We start from the raw sequence: 13,127 nt of genomic DNA, 5'->3' as shown, positions 1-13,127 counted from the left end.
TCAACATATTAAAAATCATCCTAATATGCATGTAATTACAACAACATCAACTAAAGCTACAACACAAAAGAAAGGCATTACACTCCAGTGTGACTAAAAAGAAAAACATGTCAGATCAAAATAATAAAATGAAAATAGAAGAATGTGAAACCTCCACGATCACAATTTACATTGGAACAATTTTGTAACAGACCTCATCAGAATGAATTACATGCTCTGTTCGTATATACATTCAGCTGCTTGCCATAAAAGATTTGTCACCTGCCACCATAGCTTTAAAAGTCAACAATGCTTTTGCTATTATGTATTATCAATTAGACAAATACTATGTGATCAGAAAATGTATAATTTATACAAATATTTACAGACAGTAGTAAGAGCTTTGTCTGCATGGTGTCCAGCAAATAACGGAACGGCATTAAGATTATTATACTTTGAGCTCTATCAAGTGCAATAAGCATTTAGCTAAGTACCCAGGCAATCTTCAGCCTCTCTCACCATGAAAGTCATACATTTATTTAATCTAATGTGTGCAATAAAAGCGCTCTCTCTCCCTCTCGTGAAGAAGTAGTTGCCAAATTCTTAACACACATTGCATTAAAAGGCAGCCCATCAAGACCTTACTGTGATCACAGTTTGCACAGTAATAAGTCCTCATTTCACTCATTACAAACATTATTTAAACAACATCATTAAAGATGTTGGACTCAACTCATAAAGTTAGTGTTGCTATGCTGAACTCTGATAACTCTGAACCCAAAAATAACGGTCCAAGATTGAGTACTGAGAGCGAGATCAGTCACGCAGAATCATCTTGGCTTGCTCTTTAAGACAAATCTTCTTCTGTTTAATGAAGGCTGAGCTCATGCTGAATCATAAGAACGCTGAATGAGCCAATCAATACGCGGACAACTCATAAACACAAACTGTGTCTGCAGGTTGAGACAGATAAAGCTGAATAATACCAGCATCCTGTTTAAGGGAAAGTTTGTAGGCCAAAGTGTTGTTTCTGTCAAATGTTCCCAAACATCGTTTACAACTGAATCTCATACAGTTTTTTTATTTATTTTTTTTGGTGAGCACAGTTTGCAAGACTGTACTGACCTGGTCACAATGCTACAGACAAGAAGAAGATAACATCATCAGATCTAAAACAGCTCCCCTTTCTAACCAACAGCAAAAGCCTGTTTAGATTCACAGCTTTAAAATCTCTTTTCTTATTGGTGAAGAAAAGGGTGACAAGAACACCTCCACTAACATATCACAAGAGCTGTGTTTGCTTTACTTTGATTGTGCACTCTCTGAATTTGAGGCACTTTCCCTCAAATATTCCCCTTTGTACATTTCTTTGAAAACATTTCATACCAGGAAATGTTCCTCCTCTTACGTAACAGTACAATACAATAGGATATTTTGCTACTCTTTCTGTGACCTCTTTTATGCTATTTGATTCATCCCATTAACCACGAGCAAAACATTACATAAAATAAATGCAAACATAAAACACACACACACAAAAACACCATCCTTCTGTTTTGGACACAGTCAGCAGACAGTCAGCACCTGTTGCTTTTAGAGCCTGTTACATCTGTTCAAACTGCTCACCAAAATAACAGCTGGTACACAACGGAAAGAAAAAATCTATTCAGATAGATACAGTAAAACAACTTTCACACACACACACACACACACAGACAGAGAGAGAGAGAGAGAGAGAGAGAGAGAGTAAAGGAGTTTACAGTCAATTTAACCGGTTTGAAAACCTGCAGCCACCAGTGTGTGTGATTCGTGATATGACTACATGTGTACTAAGACAGGTCCATTTACATACAAAATATATATATTTATTTGTCTATAAACACTACAGTGTGTGTGTGTGTGTGTGTGTGTGTGTGTGTGTTTGTGTCCTATGAAAAAAAAAACATGCTACATGTCTGGACTACATCAAACGACGAAAAATAAAGACTCCCCAAGTCGTCTAGGAATTGTCTGAGCTTGGAAAAACAACCCTAAAAACAAATAAAAATAAACCAAATCTCTTCATAATATGAACATGCTAGTAGAGAAGGCATGTTCACATTGTAACATGCTAGCAGAGAAAGTTCAATGGAAAGAGAAAGAGGAACTTTGCGCATTACGCACGCGCTGTACACCACCATAAACAACAAATATAGCCAGAGCTTCACCACAACACGAATTTCAATGTCTACCGTATCATATATGTATATAAAACGAGATGCCAGTTATAAAGCCAGTTATACGCACCTTCCAAACTGCCCGCAGCGCGCGGTGCCCGCGTTGCCTCCTTGGCCGCGTGGACACCTCCGCTCTGTCCTCACGCGTCATATTTCCTTCCGAGAGGAGCCCAAATATAACACCCATTACGACTACTGTAGCCCACAAACTGCTGAAGCACCGTCTGTGGAAAAGTGAGGTAACGCTCGTGTGATGAAACAGGTTCAGGGTTGGAGCGTGAGCCTGCATAAAACTGTCTTTCCGCGTGTGCCCGCAGATTAAGGAGTGGCGCAAACTCTGGGGGCAACTGTTAACCGTGATTCACTGGCCGAAGTCACGTTGACAGCCACCTGTTCCAGCTCTGAGCAACTGCTACATCCTGTCTGTGCGCTGTCACACTATTACACTAACAATATGGCCACCTTACAGCACATGGGGGGTCCAAAATATCTACACAAGACGTCCATTATGCTTGCAAGTATGCACACACACAAAAAGCCCCCACAGTCATGAATAAGTGTAGTCTTGTGACAGAGAGAAGTGGGCGTGTTGTATTGTTACAAGAGACCTCAACTTCCTCATCAGGCTCCTCTCCCTCACTGATTATTTTAAAATGAGGAAACCGACCTATGAGCTCTGTTCCTATTCTTTTAGACTAGTTGGTGCCTGCAGTTCAATGGAAAAGTTGAGGATGTGCCAATTTAAACACACCCAAGCATCGAGAAAGATGCAGCACATTGAGCGTCCATTTTTTAAGAGCCAAATGTTCCTAAAATTGTTGAAAGAAGAAGGCTTTGCAGACCTAAGCAAGCAGTGATCTGCTGTAGTGGCCTGTTGAGCCACCCACTCTACTGAGCGGAGGATGAGAAGTACATTGTGTCTTTACAGCCAACAGTTGGCGAGCTATCATCTGGCTCAGGACAGTGAGTCCTCACTTGGCCCCCCCTCAGTGTGGGGGAGGGCATCTGGAGTTTCCTTTGGCATGTCTCAGTGAGAGAGAGAGAGACAGAAAGAGAAAGAGTGAGACTGTTTTGAGAGAGTGTTTTTCAGAATACTGAGGTAAGAACATTTTTAGAAATATATAATAGGTCGACATTTGGACCACATCATAAGCAATTATGATGTTGGGTTGTAAGGTTAGGTTAACCTAAGCGTAAAGGTTAATGTTCTCACATTGCCATATCTTCTCACCATGTTTGAGCTGTGCCAGCGAACGTTCTGGTAAAAAATCAGGTAGACACATCCTGGTACAGCCGAGGAAAAAAAGATTGTCTCTCTTAAAGCCATATTTCACCTCAAGCACAGGATCTACTTCTGCTAAGATCACTAGGGCGCCTGCAAAATATCATGCCAAGAAGGCGGGTAACATCTTTCACATGGCTATTGTGCATAATCCAAGTACTTGCCACAGTTTTCAGTCATTGGCATGTAGCTTGTTAGCTTGTTTCCCATAGAAACAAAGTCTGAAAACAGCAACACAACTGAAAGGAAGAGCAGAAGGAAGCAGAATACAGCTGTCGGCCAATGGGAGGCTTATCCAGGCAGTACACACCCTCATGCGTGGATTAGGTTATGGTGGGAGCAGGAGCTAAGGTTAGACATGTAATGAGAGGTGGATGTGGTTATTATGGGGTCCTCACACTTTTATGTGTATTAGTTTCTGATTGTGCTGTGCCATGACATTTAACTGTCACTGCAACTCCAGCTTGAGTATTTCTTTTGGCCCAGCGGAGTGAGCTGGCACAGTTACCTCTATTGTACCCCAGTATCTGTAGAGAGACCCACCGGGGACAGCAGTGCCACATTAATCTGTGTGTGTATGAAGAAGGTGACTAATGGCTTTGTGTTGGGTGGAAAGCAGAGCATTCGGATTTTAAACCAAACAGTGCTCAGTTTTAGAAATTCAGTTTTTCAAAATTAGAAACTTACTAAGCTGTTATGATGTGTTCTGACAGCTTTAAGTTTGGGGCCTCGTCACGGCCTAGTGGTCTAAGACGCACACCACAACTGTGACATGAGGATCTGCATTGCAAGTCATCCCTCTCTCTCTCTCTCTCTCTCTCTCTCTCTCTCCACATGTTTCCTGCCAGTCTCGACTATCAACTATCAAATAAAGGCAAGAAAATCTAAAAGTTCGTCGTTGGAAGCAGTCAGGAACAAGCTGTCACAGGGTGTTTGAGCAAGCCCTGCCTCATCTGATGGACTCATATCACCCCAAAAACCTTTCTGCTGCTACACACATACATGCCCACAAAAAGACATAGTAGATGGGTGCATGGACACACACTCACACACCGCCAAGAAGCACAAGTTGGACCTGAAGTAACTTGAGGCTCCTTCTTGCTGTCACCGTGACCCCAGAATTAGAACATTCCATATAGTGTGTGTGTGTGTGAGCATGTGGGAGTGTGTGTAAAAATATGCACATATCCGTTTGTTAAACCCAGGTTGGTGTTTTCACCAGAGACACAAATTGATGAAATCACGAGGTACTACAAGTTACTATCACTAAAGAATCTGCACAAAACAATGAACCCATGAATGATCATAGTCTCATTCTGTAATTTAAAACACTACTACTGTAATCACTACTGCTATTTACTCAATCTGAGAAATATGTGCAACTTGTGCTCACCCACACTGTTTTAACGAGCCTGTTTTGGTATGTTTAAAAAAGTTGAAATAGTTCTCATGACTCACTTGTATTCACTTTCATAAATGTGCTAATGACATTTAAAGTCCTCCCCAAGCCTCGCATGTCTCGCATGCCCCACGCAGTCCCCTCTACAACATGAACTACAACGAGAATGTTTTTAACATAAACTCAATTGTGGAGCCTTCTGGGAACAGCATAGTGAGTAAAGTACAACATGACTGAAACTTCACACCCACCATATTGCTGTAAAAAAAAAACCTGAGATACTGTATCATCACTTTATAGTCAAGCAAGCCAAGAAGAACTTTTATTCTTTGTCCTAAAATACATTTCTCTTGACCACTAAGTGAAACAAATGATATCAGATTGTGTTCATATGAACAAAAACTCTAAACACTCTACTTCAGTGGTTAAGGAGGTAGCACCTATTGGCTATGAAGTGAAAACAATACTTGTAACCACAGCAAGCAGGTAAATGATGAAGAGAAAGTTAAACTTTAACACAGAGAACTTATGATGCTTGTTAATCTTTTTAAAAGACTCATCAGTACACAGTGATCTGCAGCTATAAGTAGCAAAGTAAGTAAAAGTAACGCACTTGCATTCTGCAATGAGAAAAATCACATTTTGTATGGCAACACTAAGGCTATCATGGTGCTAAAGCAGCTCGTTTAGTTTTTATTTTTGCACTATTTAAAAAATACACAAAACTGACAGAAATAACAAATAATATACACAATATACCCAGTGGACTTATTTGAAGCCTCCACCTAAATAATGTTAAAGAGAACACAAAATGTACATACAGAAAATAATAATACTAATTAATGGTGATGGCAAACTAATAGTAACAAAATATTATAATAATAAACAAAAACAATAATAATATATTTGCAAGGTTTCACTCCATGGTTTATTAAAGGGTTACTACAGTTGTTTCAACATGTCTGCTCTCTTGTTTTTGAGTGTACAGTGGGGGTATGTGGGTCTGTGTGATTATTTATTCATCATGCCTGTCATCACAGTGTGTGTGGGTAGTTTCTGGATGGGAGGCAGGGCAACCATACAGCTCACTAGCTGATGTATTATACAGCACATACAGTACAGGCCCACTTTATTACCCCCTATGAGAGAGTGTCTGCAGTAACAGGAGCAAGCAAGAGTTGTGCAACCATCAGTTTGTTGCAGCCTCGGATAATATTGTCAGAATATCAGGTTGCTTCCAGTTGCAAATCAGCAGGTTACAGAGTAACCTGCGACATGACGGGCTGCTGCACACTTAAACTTTATGATGACAGTGCTGTATTTCACACTGAAAGCTGCAGTAAATAACATGCAACACCTGAACTTGGAAACTGCTGTGCTGCGGCTCAGGAGTCACTTGGAAAGCAAAAGTGATGTTCCACTGTTAATTTCACAGTTGTGCAAATTCCTATCATCGTGCTTGGGAGGTAACATCAAGCAGTCTCCACCATTGCAGCAGCACATCTACAGTTTCGTGTTGCTTTACAGCATGCAACGACCGCCTCAACTCTTTCTAGAAAACCCTGTTTTGCATTCGTAGCTGGCTGTGAGCTATGGGCCCATCATTTCAATACAACCAACCCTCTTATAATATTCCATCAGCACCAGTTGCAGAAATCGGTGATGAGCTGGTAGCCGAATAGTTCCAGGTCTAATGATATCTTTTCTGAAAGCTGTATAGCTGCTACACGACCCCTCATTTTCAGATGAGGAAAACAAAAACAAGAATAAGTCCTAATTTGAGATTAAAAAATGTCAAAAGGCTTTGCACACATCAAAACACAATCTCGATTTGAGGAGGAGAAAGTAGCGCGCACCTCTGGATAAGTCACTTACCTCACGCACTACACCAGAGCACCGGAATAAACATATTCACTGACATCCACAGAAGCGCATCAAAATGATAAAAAAAAAAAAATCTTCATCAGTTGCACAACAAGCGCAGCAGCCAGCTCAGCGTGATAACTCTTGACGTGAGAGCGATACGGCACTGCATGTCAGAGCATTAGAGACACAGGTCCCTTGGTCCAGTTTTTTGATCCTCTGCCCCCCTTTCCGGCTGTGTATGACGGACACGTTCGCTCAGGTACAGTGAGCCACACGCTCTCGGCTTGACAGACCGGGGCTGAGAGGAGATGGTGGTATCGCTCCGCCGGTGATGGTGCCTGAATTGCGCCTCAGACTCACCACACCACCGGGTCTGCTCAGGCAGGGAGCTGCATCACGCATACTCTGCCCGAGACGCGGTGTTGATAACCCTCTGACGGTTCAACAAAAAAAAAAAATACTTGCGCGTAAATTGTCGGAGGAGCGACGCGGGGCACTATTTTGATGTTGTGAGCAAGGATAAAAAGATGTAAAGGGGCAAGCCGGAACAAGCCGCTTTTCGAGGCGTGGGCTGCCTGCTTTTAAAGGAACAGACCGAGAGGCAGAGCAGCAGAGGATGCGCTTCGGCATGTGCGCCTGTCAAGAGGAAGTTCACTCACATACAAACACACGCAGCTCCCGCTCGTTTTATTGCAGCTCTGCGTTTAGAGAAGTGGAAGAACAAAAAAAAAACATGCCTAAACCCAGTTTGCCTTCCCCATTCCTTATAGTGTTATAAATACTATAAATACATGTTTGATTAGCTCCAGGTTTTAGGAAAGGCTTGAATAACACACATAAGAATATTTAGTATTCACTTAAATTACATTTATCATTATTAGGGTGTTACTGCATTTGGTAGTAACTACAGTCTTATACTCAAATGTCTTTCTATGTAAAATATAATCCAGTTATTTTATATTGAGAGAGCCTTTTTATATACTGTACCGGTCGATAAAACACTGGGTAGCCTACTGAGCGTTAATCCTATTAGTTGGACAGCTTCATACTGTACATTATAATGGACTTAGTCTGGCATCTCAATAGTATTTATCAGGCTCATCGTCCATGTGGACCTCCAGTGTTTGTAATGATGTCATACTGTAGTGATAGCTCAGACTTTCTCCTCATTGACCTGCTGTTCACTGCAGGAGAGGTGAGCCTGCTCATAATCAGGACATAATGAGGTTCCAGTTTACCATATGATACATATTGGAGAGCTAAATCTGTGCTAAATTAAATTTCTGAGCTGTAGGAATGTGATGTACTTCCTATATGCAGAATTAAAACTTAAGAATTAAGTGTCATCTTAATGAGACGTGTGCTTTATGGCATGGTATGATATTCCTGCAGCAAGACAGAGGGAGACAGAGGCTATAGAAGGACGTTCCTGGTCAGCAACACCTAAGATCTGACCCCCTTTGCTCATCACTGTTGCCATTTGTACACGCAGCAGGCTGTTGGCATGAAAAAGTTACTTTAGTTAGTGGAACAGGCACCTGTCTCCGTGGTAACAAGTGCTGCATTTGGCAACTCAAACTCAGTTACATAATGAGTCTGGATAACATTACTGTAAATTAAACAGTAATTAAAACCTTCCTATCTGAATGTTTTATTTGGGTGCGTCTTTTATATGTGGACTGTTTCATTATCAGAGAGGTGTCCCAAATAAAGTGGCCAGTCAGTGTCACATGGGATCAGGAGGTCAGTACACTCTAATGCTACTGCAGTAAAAACCCGCTGATAGAAGAAAATTAAAGGTAATTCACCTGTGATCGTCACCAAACAGGACCAGGAGACAGATTTTGAGAGGCCTTCATCACACCAGAGAAACTCTATTTAATTACAAAGTGGATCACTTAGTCTATCTCTCCTTCTCTCTTCTCTTTTTGTCCATCTATGTCTCATGACCTCCCCAAACATTACAATGTCAATCATTGCAATCTGTCATATACTTTACTAACATACTTTGTATGTTTTAAATTTTAACAACCAATGGAGATTTAGTCTTTGCTTGTGTGTAGCCATGAAGGGGATGTGGCTCTCAGGATGGTATTGTCAGTCTGTCAGCTGGTCCACCACTTTGGTCCTGGCAGTAAGACCTGCTCTACACTCACACACTTACACACATTCACACCTGTACAACCACCGTCCGATCTGCTGGCCGCTGAGCAGCTCTCTGTGTGCGCATGGACCATGTCAAACGAAATATTTTGGTCTAGCTAATTCCTTCAACATTTCATCACACATAAAGAATGGCTTATGTTCACAAAGGAAGTTGGTAGTTTGCTCACCACATTACTGTATTATGTGCAAATTGTTCTGAGGAATGTAGGAGCATCTATTGTAATGGGGAAATAGGTGGATAAACTACACATGTTTTGGTATATCTTTGACTACATTAGTGTGTATTCTCTGTCTTCCTTGGTCACACACACAAACACATATACTCACACTAATTTCTGTACTGAATACACACCCTATCATGCGTTCATTATTTGTCTGCACACAATTTCAAATCAGTGGCTCCTTGGATGCCCCGAGGAGTGCAACAACTAGCGTTCAGTTCACTGAGATGAGTGACAATTACATTTCTGGGCCGAAAGGATAAAAGAAGGCTTACAGGAGAGATGTGAAGGGAAAGAATGGAGTGAGAGAGCATGGAAACCCTCTCAGCCATGCGGGAGAACCCACTCGCTTATAAAGTAATGCTCAGTGAACTGCACATAATTTCAGTCAGGTCAAATGGTGAAGCAATGGTTGTCTGTGAACCCCAGCCTCAGTTCCATGCAGGCATACAGCACATATTCAATTGATCTTAGTGTTCAGTCAAGCCAAGAAAATGTCTTTTAAAACTATGAAAACATTTTATTTCTTGTATCAAGTAACAGAATTTGTTTTAGTAATTACAGCAGATTTCACGTGATCACTGTCTGTTTTCTCTCTTATAGTTACATATAGCTTATCTTCTCGGTAAAGCAAAGAATAATCTTTGGTTGTAAAGGCAACAGAAGCACACATTTAGTTGGCTGTACACACTGTAAAATGCAGGAGCACTCTCAAAAGTGTTGGAAACAATGCCCTATGTGAGACTGCATTCACTATTATACATGGCAGATGATATACCATTATGAAATTTGTACATTGCATGCTACAGGACGTAATTCTGTGTATTGTACCCGCGGAGATGGAGGAAAACGCTACCGAAGGAATAGAAGGAACCATACTACTTTCCATTAGCCAGATGTTATTGACTCAGTGATTATCAGTGTGATGACAGACACTGGTGAAATAGATAGTGAAAAAAAACAAATAAAAAAAACAAAACAGATTCAGCACAAATAACAAAAACAATCAATGCAACACAAAAAATGCCTTACCTTTATAACCCTCCCAGTCAGGGTAATGTGTGTCGGATAGCTTATTATGCTTTCTGACACATTATTTGATGTGCTCCCAAATTAGTATAAAAACAAAAAACTATTAAGACCAACTGCATTAACTAAACTTCTTTACTGACTGTCCACAGCCTCCTCAAGCACATTTTGCAGGATACTCCTACCATGAATGTCCTTCAGGTGGCGCCTGAGGCCTGGCTTATGTGTAAAGTGCACAGCACAGTAGGCACACTTATGGGGCTTGTCCCCTGTGTGCAGATTGAGGTGGTCTTGCAGCGTGGCCTTCTGGGAAAATGTCTTGTGGCAAAGCGGGCATCGAAAGGGCTTGACACCAGTGTGGACGCGTATGTGGCAGATCAGGTTACTTTTCTGGGAAAAGCCTTTCCTGCAGACCAAACACAAGTACTGCCTGTGCTCCTTCAGGTGGCCCACATAGCTCTCCAGGTGCTGGAAGACTCTGTCACACCTCCTGCACAGGTACGGCCTCTGGACCAATATGTTGTCTGACTCCTCTGTCAGGTCATCTCCAGAACAATGACTCTTCGGAAGATGTGCTCCAGAAAGGCAACATAGACCGGGGTCCATCAGCTCTCCACATTCTTGCAGTTGAGCTGCCAGCAAGAGCATTTCTTCCTCTTCCCTTTGCTCTTCCTCTGCTTCTTCATCTTGGTTCTGAGAACGGTCCACCAAATCTTCATGTTGACTCGAACTTCCTCTTGTTGTGAAGGATATATTATCTCGGATAGCTGTAGGAGGGCGCAGCTTACATCTTAGGGCACCTGTAATGTGGTGGTCTTGATAGGATGGTTTGTTTGTGTGAACAGGTTGGATGTCTCCACCTTTCTCTGACTCCAGGGTATCAAGGCAACATGCGTCTTCAGATAACTTTATCTTAGCTATAACCACCCTCCTATCATCTCTGACCTCCCTCAGTCCTGGACTACCTTGATCTACCTTGCCTCCTTGGCTGACCCTCGGCTGAATCGCTCCCCCTTCCTCTGTGTATGCTTCCTGGATCTTGGTGCTGGGCTGGGCTGCATCCCTTTCTTCCTGAGTTTTAAGGCTGTCGGGCTGCTGGATTTCCTTCTCCTTTGTGTGTCTCTCCAGTTTCAAGAAAGCCAGTGTGGGACTAAGATACTGGGAGACGGCCTGTGCACACTTCTCCACCACCTGACTCATCTGGAGCGCACTGGCTGCAATCAGGTAGCTCACCAGCTCTCTCAGAGGGACCTACGATAACAGATATATCATGAAAAGCAAGGAAAACTGTGAATAAATAATAAAAACAATACAACAGTACAAGATGCCAAACTTCCACTGGCACACTTTGAACACACACGCAAGAACAGAACTACAACCACTGAGTAAAGTCGTCTCAGTCATCTTTGACTTTCTTATCACGTAACACCCACTCTTTTGTTGTAGTAACAGTATGTTTGTTCCTTATTTCTGTTTTGGTTCCGTAACTCTGGATGTTGTTCTTTTAACCTGTCATTCTGACCCTGCGGTTTTATCTTGATTGTATAGTTCAGTATGAGGATATGGCTATATTCTAGAGCTTCTGCACTGTTTTTACAGTAAAGAGTTCAGAAAAGCTGTAGATTAGGTCACACCTCTAAGAAGCCAGTGTAGCAGGACAGGAGAAGTCTCTTGCCAACCTCCACACAGGAAACTACACCCAGACTCAGATCAGCCTGCCCTCTGTGGAGAAGGAATTGGTCACGTAGGAAATCTGAGGACGCTGCAAGCACCACTCTGTGACCGTGGAACTGGAGAGACTGGACAGTGGCGCCTTGTGGACCCCCAAGGAGGAGTGTGATATCACAGAAGAGGTGCTCCTCTCTTAGAGCATTCATTTTGCTGAGGATGGAGTCACCGTGGGTAGGGAAGCAAAACTGTAGGGTGTCAGAGGAGCTTGCCATGATCGTCTATCTGGATTTAAAAGAATATGTTAGAGTGTGAATGCAGAAAAGCCATAATTCCATAATTGTTTTTTTTTATTAAACTGTCTTTTCAAATAGGTTGTGGGCCTTTTCTGATAGTTGAACAGTGTGAGTACATTTTTGAAATTTAAACATGATAAAAGCTTTGGCACTCCTGGTGGAACTACATACATGAGGCCTATACCCACTGATGTACAGCCAGATCACAATTCCCACATCCTGTCATCACAATCATTAGATAGTTTTGGTCTGAAATTAAGCTAAATTTATGAACTACAGTCAGTACAATACCAGAGAGAGAGAACACATGGATGCGATGACCCAGCCCCACCTTTCACTGCAGGCTCATCGGGTGAGAAAAGCTGCTTTTCTTGGTTGAAAACCACAATTAACTCAGAGGGAACAGTGAGTCTCTAGTCGCCTGATGCCTGACAGTTTAGCCACAGTTAATGACAGGAAAAAAAAACGTTGATGGACGACACATGCAGAAGGATGAGATGCATCTTTCAGCGGTGAAGCAACGATCATCCCGACTTCCTCCTGCTTTCTGCTGAGGATCTTGGATTTAGACAGCAGTGTGTGGGTGTGTGTGTGTTGCGCAGGAGCACATGAATTAATTAACCCCTTCTGTGCCTTAGTTCACCCGTTTTTTTTTTACAAAGGCACAGAGGGGTCCTGAGATAATATCGTATAAACGAGTTTTAGCCTACCCAAACAAAATAATGCAATTAGGTTGTTGAAAAAAGTGCAACTGATAATGCCAAGATATCTACAATAATTCCTTTACTCACAAAATGCACATGCTATTTACACTTTTGAGAATTAGTAAAGAAAGACAATTTAACGTCTTTAATGTCTTTTCAATTTGTATATTACCAATATTTATATTGTATACGTTTATACATTTTTATAATTATTTTTCTTACGTGGACCACATTTGCAATGCAATAGGATGAACTGAATCGACTGGTTGTCTATGTTTATCTTTATTAGTGTGTTATATAA

The 13,127-nt window shown here is 41.7% G+C and overlaps 1 protein-coding gene across 1 annotated transcript; it reads right to left on the bottom strand.

Moving 5' to 3' along the window:
* Positions 1–9,367: 9,367 nt before the first annotated feature.
* LOC139301729 (zinc finger and BTB domain-containing protein 26-like) lies at positions 9,368–12,101 on the bottom strand. The gene is made up of 3 exons (XM_070925195.1): positions 11,793–12,101; positions 10,344–11,409; positions 9,368–9,375 (listed from the first exon to the last, which is right to left on the bottom strand). Exons 1-3 carry the CDS (start codon positions 12,099–12,101, stop codon positions 9,368–9,370), a joined length of 1,383 nt encoding a protein of 460 aa, XP_070781296.1.
* Positions 12,102–13,127: the final 1,026 nt, after the last annotated feature.

This window comes from Enoplosus armatus, chromosome 18, assembly GCF_043641665.1.
Source record: "Enoplosus armatus isolate fEnoArm2 chromosome 18, fEnoArm2.hap1, whole genome shotgun sequence".
Taxonomy (NCBI): Eukaryota; Metazoa; Chordata; class Actinopteri; order Centrarchiformes; family Enoplosidae; genus Enoplosus; species Enoplosus armatus.
Note: the sequence above shows the minus strand (reverse complement) of the source record. Positions and strands in the feature narration are given on the sequence as shown.

Bases quoted from the DNA above. Each gene is read 5' to 3' on its own strand.
- LOC139301729 (XM_070925195.1), bottom strand. From the start codon at position 12,101: ATGGCAAGCTCCTCTGACACCCTACAGTTTTGCTTCCCTACCCACGGT. The intron at 11,410-11,792 runs GTGTGACCTAAT...CTGTTATCGTAG, and splicing joins GCTACACTGGCTTCTTAGAG to GTCCCTCTGAGAGAGCTGGT.